Source organism: Nilaparvata lugens, chromosome 10, assembly GCF_014356525.2.
Source record: "Nilaparvata lugens isolate BPH chromosome 10, ASM1435652v1, whole genome shotgun sequence".
Classification (NCBI taxonomy): domain Eukaryota; kingdom Metazoa; phylum Arthropoda; class Insecta; order Hemiptera; family Delphacidae; genus Nilaparvata; species Nilaparvata lugens.
In genome coordinates, this window is record NC_052513.1 from 6,785,240 (window position 1) to 6,803,793 (window position 18,554).

General features: G+C 35.9%; 1 protein-coding gene across 1 annotated transcript in view; it reads right to left on the reverse strand.

The window, feature by feature from the left end:
- Nucleotides 1–220: 220 nt before the first annotated feature.
- The window catches only part of LOC111044919, a 310,482-nt gene continuing 292,148 nt past the window's right edge, over nucleotides 221–18,554 (reverse strand). Inside the window, exons 7-16 of the mRNA XM_039436186.1 lie at nucleotides 17,605–17,743; nucleotides 15,406–15,627; nucleotides 13,666–13,806; nucleotides 11,299–11,510; nucleotides 9,976–10,200; nucleotides 9,184–9,381; nucleotides 5,468–5,894; nucleotides 3,396–3,620; nucleotides 2,348–2,502; nucleotides 221–803 (exon numbers count right to left, since the gene is read on the reverse strand). Coding sequence (XP_039292120.1) covers nucleotides 467–803; nucleotides 2,348–2,502; nucleotides 3,396–3,620; nucleotides 5,468–5,894; nucleotides 9,184–9,381; nucleotides 9,976–10,200; nucleotides 11,299–11,510; nucleotides 13,666–13,806; nucleotides 15,406–15,627; nucleotides 17,605–17,743 — 2,281 coding nt within the window. The 3' untranslated portion in view covers nucleotides 221–466. The remainder of the gene's footprint in view (nucleotides 804–2,347; nucleotides 2,503–3,395; nucleotides 3,621–5,467; nucleotides 5,895–9,183; nucleotides 9,382–9,975; nucleotides 10,201–11,298; nucleotides 11,511–13,665; nucleotides 13,807–15,405; nucleotides 15,628–17,604; nucleotides 17,744–18,554) is intronic.

Here is an 18,554-nt window from a genome sequence, read left to right on the forward strand (position 1 = left end):
ATAAAGAAAATAACATTGGTTCACCTACGTCGTAATATATTGCTGCGGCTTTCATTCGAATAGCTTGAGGTACTAGTAAAACTCAATGATTCAATTTTACACTATATAACTTCTTCTTAATTCAACTCACTTCTAACTCTGGACGCGTTTAAGGGCACTGGGCTCCATCTTCAGCAGGCAAAGAGTATCTTCTGATACTCTGGAGTTTTGACTCAACAAAAGTACAGTAGTATCATAGAGAAAAGATAGCATAAGAATTCAATCAATAGCTACAACGAATTAGCATAAAGATAGCATAATGCCTTATGCCACATTTTCTCTATGAGAGTATCTAGGTATCTATAAATCTAGACTGATAGATAGACAAATCTTAGGCCATGTTGAGAAATATCCGCTCTAGATAAAGCAGAGGTCACACAGTGGTGACACGGTCGACCTCTACGTAGCGCACAGAATTGTCGCCGGGTCAGCAGATCACCTCCTTGGGGGTGCCGACGATCGCCTCAGTGTCAGAGGGCAGCGACTTTAGCCTTGACCCCGATCGACGTGCGCGGTAGGCTCTGCGCACCACTATGAACGAGACACAGCTGAGCAGCAGGAAGACCACAGAGGCGGCAGCCAGGTGAGACGGAGGTAGCTGCAGCAGGAAGAAGCAATGGCGGATGGCTTCGTCGTAGCCCGACGGACAGTGCTGTGTGCCGTCACACCACAGAGTTGAGTTGATGCAGGCGTCCAATTCGGGACACCGGTGGACACAGTCCGACAGCGCCAGCCCTTGCTGCAACACTGACGGTACTACTGGCCTGTCGAAAACAAACAAATCTGTTGATTAACTTCAATAAATAATGGAGAGAGTAGGCAAACCTGTTTTAATCTGCTCTCAAATCTAATATACTCCGTATTAACCCGTTTTCACACCATACACCAATCCGCTCTAATCATTTCTACGAATTTATTGGAGATTTCTATCTCAAGAAGTCTTTAAAACAGTGCTTCTCTGTCTATAAAGTCATAAGCAGTTTGGAAATCAATGAAAAAACAGTATATTTTTTCACGCTGTACATTAGTGAAATATGTTTAAATATGTACAGTTTGATTAATGTATGTTATGTGAAATCTGTTGTGTTTTAATGACTGTTGTGTTGAAATATGAAGGATGGTAGTATTATATTAGATTAAACTTTGACGTGTCATATACTGCGAAAGCATTGCACCCTTAATGCAGTTTAATAATTGTGACGAACAAGAAAAGTAAAGTAAAGTGAAGTAAATAACAGAAATATACAGCTGGTTAGGACTGGACTTCTGAAAAAGGGTTTCAAAAACTATCTCCTGGACTGTCCACTATATTCATTGAGTGAATTCCCAGTAAGGCATGTTCAAAAATTATAACTTATTTATTGTTTATGACTTGCCCCTCGTTTTAGTGATGTAGAGGTAGTGATTAGAAATGAATGAAAATGGAGAAAATGAAAAATTCTCCTCTTCTTTTCAAGTTACAGAGCACTTTCCATTACCGTACCAATCTCATTGAATTTCAAGGCGAAATAAAACGGATATTGTCAGTCTACACACTTATATGTAAGCCAAACTGAAATTTCAATGCACTCATGGCATCATCATCAGTGGACTTTTTTGGTTGAACCACTGGTGCCTCAAGTGCATTGAAACTTTAGTTTGACTGAAATAACTAATATAATAATAATTAATATTGACTATAGTTTGACTGGAACTGACAATATCGCTTTTATTCCACCTTAATATGGAGGAATTCTACAAAATCTCTGTTCATAGTGTAAATTCCATTGAACCTTTCTGAAGATATTAATAAAAATATAAATGTAATTCAAAATATATCGACTTTAGACTTTTCTGTTGGAAATATTGAACAAAGCATTTGGACAAACAGTGAACTACTAGAACAATTAACTTCTTATGTTTAATTTTACATACAATGGTAGGTATTATAATATCAAATGGACTGTTGAGAAAGTACAAGAATGAAATTCTTAGAATTTTCTAGTAGTGAGAAGTTTTAAGAATGTCTGATGAGAAATTTTGGATATTTATTATAAACTTTTTCCCAAATAGTAATGTAATAGAAGTAGGTGAATTATATGTCTCTTGAGAAAAAAGTAATGACCGTCGGGGAAAGCATTTAACAAGCTGCTTTCCAAATTACTTCACATTAATACAACTACATTACAATAAATCATTCGTGATGTTTGTATGTTTTAACGCAGTGGTGAGGATTTATGTTTACATTGAGACTATTACCCACTCTTGTATATGCTTTGAATCACTCAAAGAAGATACAGATGTGAATAATATTCGAGTATCATCTCACCTTCTCATAAGCTCCAGCCATGTGACAGAATACGTTCCCGTTTCTCGAGGAATGAATTCAACCATAATACTTCTGGATTCGCTTCCCTCTTTAGACCAGACTGGGAACACTCGGTCTGTGCCTCCAATCACCCAGCCTTCGGAAAACACTTCCACCTGCAAGATAAGTTGAACAAGTGTTGAAAATATATAATTTTAGATGATAAGGAATAATCACATAAAACTTAGCTACCTTTATACCTTTATAGTTGAAAAACTAGACAGCCTATTTTGAATATTAATAGCTGAAAATTAAGTTTGTTTTTTAATTTTCATCAACACCTTCTCACGAACTCAAGCCGTATTATTTATGTTACAGGAATTTAAAATAAAATTTTTAAAATTAAAATAATTTTCCAAGTTAAAAAGTGCACCAAACAAGATAAAAATGAGGGTGATGGAGTAATAAATAAATAATATACACATTTTAAAAGTATTTTTAAATTAATAGAATCACTGTAGCCTTTTTCCTACTGTGAATAACTTTTATTCTTTATCAATCCATACAAAAAGTACATCATAAAAATTATAGGGAGAGAGAAAAAATAAGGTAACTGTTAAGATATCGTTAATAAATAATAAAATTTATATTATTCGCTAGTCTGCTACCATAAATCTCAAATTTTTCCAAATTGAAAAAAAAATGTGGAGGATATGAGTTGAATCATTATTTGAGTGTTGTAATTATTATACTGTAGATATAAACTCGAGAGCTGTGGTTGGTACTTGATAACTCGAAAATGAGTGCATGGACAACAAAAACACTTTTATTGGAGTAGAAGTAGAGTATGACATAATTAATATTCTTGATTTCGAGATTATTCAGGGATTATAAAATACGCTTTTCTGACCTGAATAATAATATTGATCAAATAAGAAAGTTGATTCCTGTTGTATGGAATGGTAAAATTTATTTTATATTTCGTGGTTTCTATTTTCAAGTGAGCATACGTATATTAACTTATACTGTATCTCAAAAAAATATTCAAATTTAATAAATGAATACTTACCAAATGATGTCTCTCATCCTCGTCAGGCATTGGACATATTAGAACGTGGACTCCATTTCCAGAATGTATAATAACCCTGTTCCTAGTTGAGCAACGAGCTGACGTGACTTGAGTGTTATTCGGCTCAATCACGCCTGAACCATGAATCAGTTTCCCTCTTAATTTCACGTAGAGGAATCTGGATTCGGAGGGAATGATAACCCACGGATGACCAAGACAGTTCACCTGTAATAAATTATTTTGATAGATTATTCCATTCATTATGATTAATGAAAAAATCCATGCATAGATCGTGAACTTATAGAAATTGAGCAGCGATAAGAGCATTGAATTCTCTTCAATTTGATGCGTAATATTTTACTACTTTGCGCATTTCATTTCCCTACAATTGTTGCAGCAGTTTCAGAGCCAAGCCACATGAGGCGTTTTTCAGACAAGTTGGCAGGGCAGGAAGCTCACTGATTGGCTGATTATCAGCTGATTCCCGAACGCCAACCCTATCAGCTAATCGGAGAGCTTCCTGCCCTGTCGACTCGTCTGAAAATCGCCTCATGTGGCTTGGTCCTTGAGTATGAAATCATTTTTTATATTCATGATTCATGTGTTGAGTATGAAATCTTCAGTTTTGCAACAAGAGACAATTGACAAAGAAATTTGGATAAATGTTTGGAGCCCGATTTTTGACTGAGCAGCTTTGTTGGGACTAGTTAGAAAGTGAACATAATTATCAGAAGTCCTATTTTCTTACACCTTGTGCTAAAAGGGATGAGGGTGGTTCAATAGTTACTATTTTTCATTTTATTATCACACGCTCATATTTCGGGAGCAATGGGTTCCATCGACAGGATTTACCATACACAAATGAAGCTTGACAAAAATTGCCTTCAAGTTTTGTCCAGTAGAGAGTTTTGTGATACGTTAAACAGGCTTCGAGATATCCGCTCTTGAAACTGTGAAAGTTTTGAAGTAACAGTTATTCAACTACTTCTGCACAGGGGTAAGGGTGGTGACTTTTGATGAAATCACCTCCTTACAACCCTAAAAACAGAGCTTTTTATTTCTATTTATAATACCAATGCAGTTTGATTGATTTTTCTTTCCTATTTCTAATAGCCTCCCAATGCATTCTGATCAATTTTTCTGTACATGCTTAGAAGTATTTTGAGTCTAAAATTACTAAAATCTGTTTATTTTGCTCTATTCCAATCCTTAGTTCAGTATGGTAATTCTATATGGGGAGGAACTTTTGATTCAACTTTAAAACCTCTATTTGTTTTACAAAAGTTAGTTATCAAAACAATAATGAGGTATCCGAGAGATTTCCCAAGTGTCACATTGTTTCAAAATTCCAATCTGTTCACTATAAGGCAATTGTTCATTTTAAAGACTATTAAGAAACATGTGCTCAAATTAAAAAATATTCAAAATTTTCAAAGAGTAACTAGACAAGTCGCTCAAAACTTAATCACAATTGAAAGAGTTGATAGCACCCTATCCCGTAGAAGTATTTCATATTTGAGAAATAAACTCTATAATAAAGTTCCAAGAGGATGGTTGTTAAAGAAGCCTAAAATAAAAGATTTCCATACCTGGGTGAAAGAAAATTATTTTTATTCAATTAATGATTGGTTTAATATTGATTGATGTTGTATGAATCTTAAATTCAGCTTTATGTATATCTTTAATTTATTGTTATTTCTTAGAATGGAATATTTAGTTGGTTGGATGTTAATTACTGTTAGCCTATATTATAATATTGTAGGATCATTTTATATATTAATATTAATGTATAAGTGAATAAGTTATATTAAGACTCCACGTCGGCGTACAAGTTTTCTTTTGCCGACGTGTAGCACAAAGTTGTCAATTTCCTTTAAGTTGTATTCTGTATATATTTTTGTGCAATAAACGATTTGATAAACGATTTGATTTGTATTTTGTTAATTATGATTAATTTCAATACTTTTAACATTATATACATTTTTTGTAATTAATAATATTCAAGTGTATTATTTTCATTATGTATTGTTTTTGTATTATTTTCTAAATAAATAAATTGTAATGGGACTGACCTCATCAGGCGTCCTGGCCGGCGACACAAACTGAATCTCGCCGCTGATGCCCCGCACCTTCTGCTTCTTGGTGCAGACGGCCTTGCGCACAAACTCCCAGCTGGCCTCGAAGTTGATGTTGCGGAAGTCGTCCGATGACGTCATGTGTAGCACGTTGAACTTGACCTCGACCACGTGCGAGGTAGAGACGAACGTGTAGGGCAGGAGGGACTCGGCCGAGGAACAGAGGCAGTCGCGCGGCAGCGAGGGAAGTGAGCTCCACGGCGCCTCCCAGAACTGTAGCGTGGCTGTCGCGTTGCCCGCACACTGCATGCGCTCCGAATGAGCGTTGACGCGCGTCACGCAGTCGCTGCGGTTGCCTGTGTTCAGTCGCTTCAGCGTGATACGCACGCGTTCGCCTTTCTGCGCCAGGAACCAGTACGTGCAGCTGGGCAACAGGGCAACAACAGTTGATCAAAAATCACAATGACACTCTCACACTCACTACATAACTACACTTCACAAACAATTAAATTGATCAAACTAAAAAATATTTGTTTATGAGGGAATATATTATCATTCTTCTGATGCTGTGTATTTTTTAGACAATTGAATTCAAATTGCAGTATAATAAATATGGAGATGAAATAAATAAAATATAAATCTAAGTACCCTTCTAAATAAATTATGTGATAAAATAATTCAAAAAGGTACTAACATTGACAATTCGCGGTAACCTAGATAATAGTAAAAGGAATTCTTGTAAAGAAAAATACAAAATCGATTTACACAAACTGAATAATTTCCTCCTGTCTCATGATTGGGGTGATGTTTTCTTAAGTAATAATGTTAACTATGAATTTGATAAATTTATTGAGGTATTTAAAAATTATATTGATTGTTCAAAGGTGAGAGTCGAATGCAAAATAAAATCAATGAATTTGAAGAAACTCAAACCATGGATAACTGATGGTCTGTGTGCAGCAATCCACTCACGTGATAGATTATTTAAAATAATAACCCTGATAACTTGAGATTAAAAAATAACTTTAAAACTTTCTCTAGAAAAATAAAAAATTGGATTAAAATTGAAAAAATAAAGTATTATTCTTCATTAAATCAAATGCCTCCACGGCAAAAATGGCAAGTTTTGAATAAGCTGTGTGGAAATCCGAAAAAATTTAAACCCCTAAAAGAATTAAAAATAGGGATGAAATTGTTAGTGATGCAAAAAGATTGTCAAATCTTTTTAATGAGTATTTTGTTAGCATTGGCAGAGATGACGCTGCTAATTCTAATGGTGGAGCTGATAACATGGACTATCATAATATCTTCAAGGAAACTAATCAGCAGAAGTCTATATTCCTTGAAGCTGTTACCTATGATGAGCTCTTAGTTTACATTAGAGGATTAGAAAATGGTAAATCTTGTGGGGGTGACTGTATATCTTCTGGATTATTGAAGAATGTTGCGCTGGCCATAGTACCAATTCTAGTTGATATTTTCAATTGTAGTCTCTCTACAGGGGTGTTTCCTTCTGGGATGAAGCTGGCAAGAGTGGTGCCAGTTTTCAAGTCGGGTTCTCGATTGAAGTTGAACAATTATAGACCTATATCCCTGCTGTCAGTATTTTCAAAGTTGTTGGAGAAGATAATGAAAAGGAGACTTCTAGAATTTCTTGATTCATGTAATTTTTTCTATAGTAACCAATGTGGCTTTCGTGAATGTATGAATACAGAAATGGCTCTTGAAAGGTTTATGGCAGTTGTTTTCTATGGTCTCAACTTCAGGCCAGCACGCTGTGTCGCAGGACTGTTTCTAGATATAAAAAAGGCATTTGACACAGTGAAACATTCGATCTTGTTAAATAAATTGTATAATGCTGGCATCAGGGGCGTGGCTCATGACTGGTTCTTGTCCTATTTGAATGACAGACAACAATATGTAGCCATTGGAGGTGTGAAGAGTGAGGTTCAGGTAGTGGACTGTGGTGTACCACAGGGATCAGTCCTTGGGCCGATCTTGTTCCTCATTTTTATTAATGATCTCTATTCGTTCAGGTTCTCTGGTATGCCTGTATCTGTTGCAGATGACACTGCATTGGCATATTGTGATCTGGATGGCCCCAATTTGGTAAGATTAATGCAGGATGATTTGAACAAGCTGTTGCTCTGGTTTAGACAATAAGATTCAGCTCAATCTTTCAAAAACAAAATACATGCTGTTTACACTATCAACATCATGGACATTGCCTTCTGCACTGAAGTTTCATGGTAGCTGTGCGAGTGATGGCTGTGACTGTGAGGTGGTTGGTCAAACTGACTCATTGAAATATTTGGGTGTGATTGTTGATGAAAAGCTCACTTGGTCTCATCATATTACTAATATAAAAAGCCATCTGCTGTTAATACTGAGGAAGTTCTACTTTTTGAATAAATTTCTCCCTATGAGTGTCCTGAGGCAGCTATATTTTGCACTTGTCGATTCAAAAATCAGCTACGGTATAAATTGTTGGGGCTCCTCTTACATTAGTCACTTGAAGCCCTTAATAACTATACAAAAATCCATAGTTCGTGCCATCAAGAAGGAGGGTAGATATGAACATTCTTTTCCCATCTTTCAGAGTCTCAGATGCTTGCCTCTCAGATATATCTATGTTTTCAAGGTATTGTATATGTTTTATGTTATGTCTGGAAACTGTGGTCATGCGTTGTTCAGGGATGTTCCTAGTTATCAAACTAGGAGAGTGACATCTGATTTACTAAGACTTCCTAAATCGTATACCACTTGTTTCCAGAAATCGTTTGTATTTCTCGGCCCTAAGTTTTTCAACAATATTCCTCTTGAAATTAAGAGAACACAAAATCGACTTGTTTTTAAAACAAAAGTTCTTGGATGGCTTAGAGGTCTTATGCCTGACTATCTAGAGACCTTATTCAATGTGGTTTCTTAGTTAAAATACTCTGATAATGGTGGCTATGCATTGGATAAATGAGCTGGAATTGTAGAGTGAGCATGGTTAGTGTGAATGTGTGAGTGTGAATAAGAGAGGACTTAAAAGTCCTAACTCCGCCTAATAAAGAATTTTTTCATTTTCATTTTCATTTCATTTTCAATGTGTGAGTGATTGGTTGCTAATTTATCTTTCTTTCTTCTTTTTATATTTTTCTACTTCTCTATAAATTCATAAATTATTAGATATTCATTCCTGCTCGCAGACGTAGAGTTTTGTACTCTCAGCAAGCAGTATTTTTTATCCAAATTCACAAATTAGTCCTGGTTTAGCATGTTCGAATTCTTGTCTGATGTTATTGTTTAATAAATTAGACTTTTATGTACTTTATAAAATATCAACTTATTACTCTAATATTGTTAAGCTGTATAATTTTTTCTCATAATTTGTGAATATTGTGAATTGGATTGAATAAAATTTGAATTTGAATTTATATTTTATTTACTTTAAAAGTAGCCCTAAAGAAAAAAGACAACGGAGATGAAATCTTGACGGATTATGACGTTTTTCTCCTGGCTTTGAAAGTTGCAAAGCCATTCTTTTTCACTATTAAATTCAAACTTTATTTTTCAACACTTATGGAGTAAAGATCGTCAATTTTAATCGAAAGTGAATTTTTCACTCCATAAGTGCTTTAGAAATTAAAGTTTGAAAGAGATGATTTGACACATGTATTGAAAAGAGATACCTACTGTATAATAAAATAATGTGGCTGCAGTCTCACCTGAGATTTGTAGCTCCTCCCCTGCCGTAGAGGAAGACATCCCTTGGCGAGCCGAAGGTGAGAGGGGTGGACGATTGTCCTTGAGCTGTCTGCGGCTGTGACCGACTGACAAATCGCCGCGAACACGGCCCCGTGCCGTACGGCTCTCCGTCCTGGTGGAGGTCCACAAACTCGTACAGCGCACGAAACGATACCGGCCTGCAATTGAACGATTACTTACAAATTTTACATGAATAACATTAAAATGAAAAAGTTGATTGTGAGTGTGCATAAAAACGATATTGTGTGCGTTCAATAGCAGAATTCGCCTTATCGAAATGAAACTTTTGAGAGATGCCCTCAGACTCGTGATTCTAGCATCTGATGTTGAATGAGTGAAGCACCACCTATAGACGAGGAATGTCCTATCAAATCTTCAATCCGTCCAGTGCCAACGTGCCTTTTGAATCTCCGGTTTGATCCCAGCCGGTGTCAATTTTTTTGCTACTAATCTACAACATCAATGATAAGATTCTTTGAATAACTGTTTCTTGATAAGCAATTATGTAATATCTATTAATTCTATTAAAATTTTATTAAATACTAATATCTTTTAATACTAATAGTTTTCATGTTTATTTTGGACTAAAATTTTATAAAAATTGTACACGTGAAATTCTAACCTTATCGTGGACTTTGTCACCTATAAATTTGGAAGAAAAATAGCACAAGGACTACCTTATTATTTTATCTAGCAATGTTATTAAACTAGTGTCATTTGCATTGTAAATAAATAAAATAAATACAGCTGACCTGAGCGTAGTGGACTCGGTTATCTTGAGCTCCAGTGTGAGCGAGTCGCCGGTGGACAGGAAGCTCTCGGCGAGTGAGCATGGGCGAGGGGAGCGAGTTGCATTGGCGAGCAGCGAGTGATCGCAGCTGCGAGGCACGTGATCCTTGCAGTAGCGAGCCAGCAGAGTCAGGTTCGGTTTGCCGCCTCCGTTGTAGATCAACGAGCCGTGCGAGTTCTCTTTATCACTGCAACCACATCATAATTTCTTCTATTCATAGAACATAATTTACCATTCAATTTGAGGGTAATCACCGAAACTACTATATCAGAATTGGAGATTGATAATGGTGTAACAACCGTCACTGGTATACAAAAGTTGTTCTGACAAGTTAGTGGTTTTGACAATATCAAGTCATTTTCATTCAATATGGATATCTAATCTTTACCTTCACAACAAAACTGAGAGTTACGTTACCGTACAATATTTTGAAATTTCAGTAAAATACACAGTCTATAATTATTATTATTCTAACTTATAACCGAAAAAACCCCATACATCAGTAGACAAATATTCTTCATCCATTAATACAATAAGCACGTTATCAAAATGATAGGGAGAGGAAAAATAAGGTAACCTTGTGCTATTTCCTCTCCCAAATTTAGATAACACATTTCGTAGTCCGAAATATGTCAAGTCTTGTAGTTCTTCAATTCACGAAACTTTCAGTCCTCAAGTATTTTCACAAAGAAGATTTTCAAATTTAGATGCTTCAAAATTAAAAGTGAACTTGTGTGTTTTTCGCATAATCAATGAATGACCTTCCGAGTAAAGAAGAAGGAAGATAGACGATGGAATGGAAAAATTATGGTTATGAGAAAATTATTGTTCAAAGATAGAATAAAAATATTTTTGTATTGAAATGAGCAAATACTAATGATTCAATTCAAATGATTGCTTGTTGGTTATGAGCAAGTCAGTAATTAGGTTCAATTTTATATATAAAAAATGATAGCAATGATGAGGATAGCTGTATTCAGAATTTTTTGTGCTAATGCAGAGAAAAATAGGGATACAGCGGTGGCGATGTTGCCGTACTCGAGCGGAAGGCGTTCTGTAGTCTCAAGTGAGTGTTCAATAGCTCATGATACACATACCTAGTTTTCTCTCTGGAAGCATTGCATCGATTGAGCCTGTTTCAATAACTTGGCAACCACGCTTGTATCCAAGACTATTCATCTCTCTAATTGTTACTCCATCTCCCTCTATATCTCTACTCTGCATATCCATGTAAGTCGGAAGTTCTTTTGATTTAACTATAGGTGAGACTATTTGAAACAATTACCAGAAAATGTCATTGCAAGCGGGTGCAGCCTTGACGTTGCCGTCCCAGATCTGGAGGCGGGTGGCACAGGGCTGCTCCTCGCTGGTGGCGCCCACGTGGTACTTGAGCACGGCCAGCCACACGCGGTAGCGCGAAGGCGGCAAATTCAAGTTCGGTCGCCGTCGCAGCATTTCAAGATGGCGGGGTGGCGGTGTCGTTCCTGGTTCAGCACCCTGAAACAATTTCACGGATATCGATATTATACAGAGTGGCTTAAAAGTCACTACTCATCATAAAGCATACTGGGATACATAAACTATTATGTACATTTTATTAATTAATTTATTATATGAAACACTATAATCATAATACAATCATGACATTGGAGGAAAAACTAGGCTGAGCCTGTACTATTTCTCTCCAAAAATATTGATAAAATGTTAATGTTGTCTAAAGGTTGAGGTTATGTAGTCACACACTGCTTCGTCACTTGATTTTCGGTCCAGGAATAATACCTGATAATTAATATATCAAACCTACCTAAATAATAGGCACTACCTGAATAATATCAAATTTACCTAATTCTCATGGTCATATTCCGAAAGTAATAGTTCATATTCCGAATACTTGAGTGTGTCTTTCTTATCTCCACCAATGACAGTAGAGCTCATCCTTCATTAGTGAACAATAAATAATGACCAATCGTAGGACTTACTATATTTTTCTTTGTCCATACTATATAATAATAATAATTCGTTTATTTCACTGCATTTTTACAATAATTCGTAATACAAATACATACATTAAACATAATGGTTGAACATTACAATTGGTAATACAAATACATACCTTAAGCATAATAATTGAACATAGATAATAATATTAAGCATGTAACAGAAAAAACACAGTGCATCCCTCTTTAGGCTAAACCTGTGTTGAGGGATGTCTCGCTCTCTAGTTGAGTCAACTTAATTATAATACAATAAAAATTTTGAGGTATCAAACAATAAAGTAAATTTTATACAATAATCAGTGTGCTTTTCACAAGATGGGATTATGAATCTTTAACAATAAATTACATTTGAATGAAGACAGCAAAAAAATGTAAATAATATTACACCTCTATTAAACGTTTCTCTTCATAGAAGCGATTAAGTCTATTCTTAAACAAATTGTAACTGGGTGCATCTGATATATCTGATTGCAGTTTATTGAAAAGTCGTGGTCCCTTAGCAAAAGCATGTAAGGAGGCCACTCTACTTCTTGTAAAGGGTTCTTTTAATTTATTAGCAAGATTTCGACGAGTGGAATATACATGTTCATCCATAACTGGAAACTCTGAACGTCTTAAATACACAAACTTCAAAAGATTTATTTCAAATAGGGTATCAACACTAAAAACGCCAAATTCTCTATACAATACTTCGGTTGGATATCTTATGGGTCTCTTTAAACATATTTTTATTATTCTTTTATAAAGAATTATGAGAGGTTGCAAAATTGAACTCCTACAACTTCCCCAGGATACAATACCATAGCAGATAATTGACTGTATCAGTGCCAAGAATACCATTCTTAGTTGATAGATAGGAAGGACATTCCTTAATTGAACGAATTTATAAATTAATTTTCTAAGTTTTGAACAGATGTATGAAATGTGCGAGCTCCACCGTAAATGTACATCCAATACTACACCTAAATATTTTATTTCATTTTTTTCTCTAATGTAGGACATCCACAGCTGTAGTATGGACTGGCACAATTTATATTATGTGATACTAGTTTACAGTCATTATTATCGGGAGGCAATCCAGAGGACGACAATGAAAAGGGAAGAAATCTAGTTTTTTGAATATTCAAATGTAGGAGACTATTCTTTAACCAGGACTTGATAACATCAAAGCATTTATTAGCTCTCTGGAAGGTGATTGGTCATGATATACTTCCCATACAGAGGGTTATTACCCATACTGTTTATATTCTGCTGCTCATTGTCGAAGCTTCCAAATTACTTGAAATTGATAATGATGTAACAACAAAACCTAGTGCCGGTTGCACAAAAAGCTGGTTGAATTTTAATCGTGAATAATTTAACAAGAACCAATCAGAGAAGCCTTCTTTGATTGGTTCTCGTGAAATTATTCATGATTAGAATTCAATCGGCTTTTGTGCAACCGGCACCTAGTATTTCAATTTGCAGTAATAAATCAGTGGTTTTGATAATATCAAGTCATTTTCATTCGATATGGATAACTACCGCAAAACAGTAAACCACAACACAGAAATGTAGGACCATCAATACATTAATATCGAAATACAGGATACTTATTATCGATATATCGTGTCCTGAGCCCAAAATGATATTTAGTTTACATAAATGTTGCATACCTGGAGGTGATAGAGACAGGTGGTGTTGGCGGAGAGGGAGTGACGCGGACTCTCGAGGGTTCCCTTACCGGCTCCTCGCAGCCAGAACTCACACCGCTTGTTGCGTGCATATTTCGGCGAATCTTGGTCCACGAACCTCACCTGAAATCAATCATACATAATAGTTATTTGTGCAGCTAGAAACGCAAGAGTATTTATCATAATAGTTATTTTTGTGCAGCTAGGAACTCATGTATATGCATCTCATTCCTCATTGTTATTTTTGTGCAGCTTGGGACTCAAGTATATACATCTCATTGTTATTTTTGTGCACCTTGGGGCTCAAGTTATATGAATCATCATAGTTATTATTTGAGTGGCTACGCACTTGACTGTATGTAATTTTTTAAGTCGTACGAAATTGTCTTTTTTGCAGCTAGGAACTCAAGTGTAACTTTTTTCGCTGTGGAGAACGTTTTTGTCCAATGGCGTGAAAATTACTATGGCGATACAATTTGCCCAACTGGAATAAGTACTTTGGTCTCTTCTCGCGATATACACAGCATTTTACCTCCATATTTCTATTAATACTCAAGTTCTCTATTATGCAAATATAATAATGATTTTCAGTTTAGCTTCCAAAAGATTACTTGAACATATCAACCTAAAATCACCAGGCTTTCTATCTTACAATGAGAACTGACGCTAAAAAAGTAAATTCGTATGGCTTTTGTTGGTGGGGAGTCCCTTGCGGCAAGGTCCCACCGCCTGAATATATAATTTAAGCCGTTTATGGGTCTTATGACTGTCATACTTCAGCTGGGACGGACAGTAAACGTGCCCATCCGATAACACGGGAGTGATCTGGTTTGAACCCGGGATCTCTATGCTGCTACGCAAGCACTCTATCCACTAGACCACGGATCACTCCATCTGACGCGTATGACAACAGAGACGGGAGCTATTGTTATCATTAAATATTTGAATGAAATGACAGTTCTCAATAAGTATTAGTCCCTATAGAGTGAAGTAGTTATTAACTCACGTATTATTTTTAGAGAGTGAAATGAAGAAGAGCTAGCTCAAGATGAGGTAGATGTAGTAGAAGAATATGAGCCGAAACACAGGAGGCGTTTCTTCAGAGAAGTCGACAGGACAGGAGAATGGAAAATCAGACAATCGGAGATATTCCTGTCCTGTGGAGTCGTGCAGACTAGTATGAAAAACGCCTCATGTGGTTTGGCCGTTAAACTTTTGCAACAGTCGAAGGAAAATGAAATGCGTAAAGTAGTGAAATTTCACATCATATTGAAGAGAATTCAATGCTCTCCAAGCTCATGATCTGCATAATTTTTTCATTAATCAGAATGAATGAATGAAATAATCTAGTATAATTTATTACAGGTAAACTGTCTTGGTCATCCGTACGTTATCATTCCCTCTAAATCCAGATTCCTGTACATGAAATTGAGATTGAAGAAGAAGAAGAAGAAGAAGAAGAAGAAGAAGAAAAAGAAGAAAACAAAGTAGTGGAAGAAGAAGTAGGCTAGTTGAAGATGAAGAAGGATAAGTTGGAGAAGTAGTTTGCTATGAAGAAGTAGTTGAAGAAGAACTAGCTCAAGATAAGGTACACGTTAGTGTTCCATAACATGTATGGAGAAATGCCGTAAGTTATATGCCATATTATTATTAAATGTGCCATAAAATAGATGCCATATCATAAGCCATAAGATAGCCAATATTATTAGTGTATGGTCTGACCTGCACTTGTAGCTGGAAGCCGTGGAGAGGCAGGGGCGGCGTGGGATAGAGGAAGGTGCCGTAGGGGGAGGTGGAGAACTCGACTAGCAGCTCGGGACCACTGGACACCGCCTCCGGCACGGATGCGCCGCCCCCGCAGAACTTCAGCAGCACCGGGTCACGTGTCGTGTACCCGTCGTACACGGTCACGTAGTCTTGCACCTCGTCGCATTCTGACCATACCTGCAACACAAACGCAACCGTCATTCTTTTTCAAAATTCAGATTTAAATGAATTATTTTTAATCAATGGTTTTCCCTGTTTCAATTGAAATGTTTGCTCCTCCAGGAAGTTTAGTAAGTAGTAGCAGCAGGAAGAAAAGATACAATGAAAAGTTATCCCATGATATAGGTCGTTTAAACTCTAAATTTAAACCGATTTTTTGTTACTGACGCCGATTACTGTCGACTACTCTATATTATCCTTCTAGTCGTGACCCCGGGTCCCAGGTACCCGGGCAATTTTTGTTTTAGTTATAATTTTGCTTCCGTTTGCTTTACTGTCTATTGTGACCCATGTAAATTCATGTCAGTAGACACTTAAACTTGATGTAGAGTGTTAGTGCTCTGTGACTTGTTTTCCTGAAATGACGTTTCTGGGTCCAAGGGACCCAAGGGTCACGACTAACGTAACTTTTTCGTTCTTTTCAAATGCACATTTTCATGCAATAGTGAATGGATTCAAGCAGTCAATATGTTTATTGTGAACAGAGACTTCGGAGAATGTACAAATTGACTTCTAAATCTCTATTTCAATGACATTAGTGAGGCTAAAAATAAATTCACAGTTCAAGATAAGAATAATGACCTGAGTGGGATGATAGTGAAACCAATGAACTTCGGATGATCCCAGGAATAAATAATGAATTTAGAATACTAAACCTCCCCTAAAAGTGAACTTTATGAGACCTTATACATTTTTGATATTTCTAGTAGTGTTTCATGTAGGTTTCAGGATTTATAATAGTATTCATCACTATAATTTCATAAGTCTTGCAAAGATAGTGCAACATGAAATTGAGGGTAGGGTAAAAACTACCCTAAGAGTGAACTATGACCTTCCACTTTTTTCCTTTCTTTCTAGTAGTGTTGCATGTAAGATCCATCATAGTATTCATCACTATAATTTTTTGTTCACTTTATATAAAATAATAACCAAACGTTACTTTTCACTACCCTAAAAATGCAAGGTTTCACAAATTGATTTCTATAATCATAATAAAGATCGATTTCTGCTTCACCTAAGTGCTCAATGCGTTCATCAATAGCCCTTGGAAATATTAGAATCATAGAATAACATTACATCTTAAAATATTTTGAAATATTCAATATGAAAGAAGCGGGTCCCTGGGACCCAGGGTCACGACTAACGTCAGAAAAAAATAGGGTCACGACTAGAAAGTTATTATTGTTTTGTTGAGGTGAGAGTGTAAAAACGGCACAGCATGAGAGACTACCAGCGTCACAAAGCTTTACGAAAAATAACTACTAGTATTAACAGTTTCAGTTGACAGTGAAATTTTGAACATAAACCCCCTATACCATGAGATAATATCTCTCATGTATCCTTCAGATATTATCTTCTCATTCTATCTTTATATATGGTAGTAGTCTCAATTACTTACTACTATAGTAGGGGGTAGTAAGTTGTATTTTTATTCAGTAGCCTAAGGCCCGGTTTCTATAGTGAGGTCCACGTTATAATTGCAGTGGATAGTTATTTAATATTAACTGTTCAATCTTGTTCAAAATAATCGATTTAATTTTATTCGTCGGAAAAAATATGTTTCAATGATTAAATGATAGCTCTTCATAATTGAGATGAACATGCTTGAAAAGAGGAAGAACACATTCCAATAAGATTCATATAATTTGTTCCATTGCTTGACATTTTTGAACTTTTTATGAGCATTTGAAGTTGAAAAAAGTAAATTCGCCGATACCGCATCCATCAGTATCACAATTCAATTATCAAAATGACTCACATTATGCTCTTTGTATTAGTGATCTTTTTATTCTAGCAGATTTATTGTTATGATAATAATCCATCATGTAATAAATATTTGGAGTTAAATAGAGCAAACAACTTCAGTTATCAACTGACTATTGAGTTTTTGCACTCTGTGAAAAACGTTTCTATTATTTATGGAAATATTTTCACCTTGAGCTGCCGGGCTTGATTTGGTTGCTGCTGTTGAGTTCTTGTGTAGATTGCATCCTGACTGCGTATGTTGATCATCTGACCTTTAACCTGACGAACTACGATGAGAGCATGCTTACCGGGAGGAATTAGATGTTGCCTGAAACAAAAAACAATGTTGAAATCCTCTTTATATTTAAAATACATGGTTCATGAATTCATAACATTATGAAGTATTATCATCAAAGTATGGCATCATAAAGGTGCGTACAGACTTTCGCTCTGCTCCGCAACCGAACGTCACTCCAGCAGAGCGATTGATGATCAAGAGTGAGCAAGAGTGGTTCAACCGGGGAACGCGAGAAGATCTAACATCTTCCGTAACGTTCATGATGGGTGCGACTGCAGAGCGGGGGCGGAGCGACTGTAGTGCGATGGAGGTACGAGGGCGGTACGAGGGCGGTACGAGGGCGGAACGTGCTCGGTGCGGGTTGGAGGCGCGTATATGTGTACGCAGCTTAAGGCAGCAGTGAATTTGAACAAAACTTTGCGCTTGGGTGGGGCTGCCTACTATAACTAACTATTCACAAAGAACTTGGATCTGCAACTTATCTGATTGATTATAGATAGAAATTGAATAGATTTGAAAAATAAATATTATCAATAAGTAATGCATTGGATAGAATATTTTATTCATTTACATAATAATTGAATGAAAAGTATCAGAGCAAAATTGTTTGTCTAAAGTTTCTTGAAAGTTTGTCCTTCGATCCACTCTACAAACATATTTGTAAAAGGTTTTGTATGGCTGCATCTTGATAATCATAATATTAGTATCATTACTAGTACCTATTCATAATAATTTTCATATTAGATCTGTGGTATTACTTACTTTTCGGATCTATTTTTATCAAATGTAAATGTGTTGTTTCCTACTTGCAAACAATTTCAATAATTAAGTAGTATTCCTT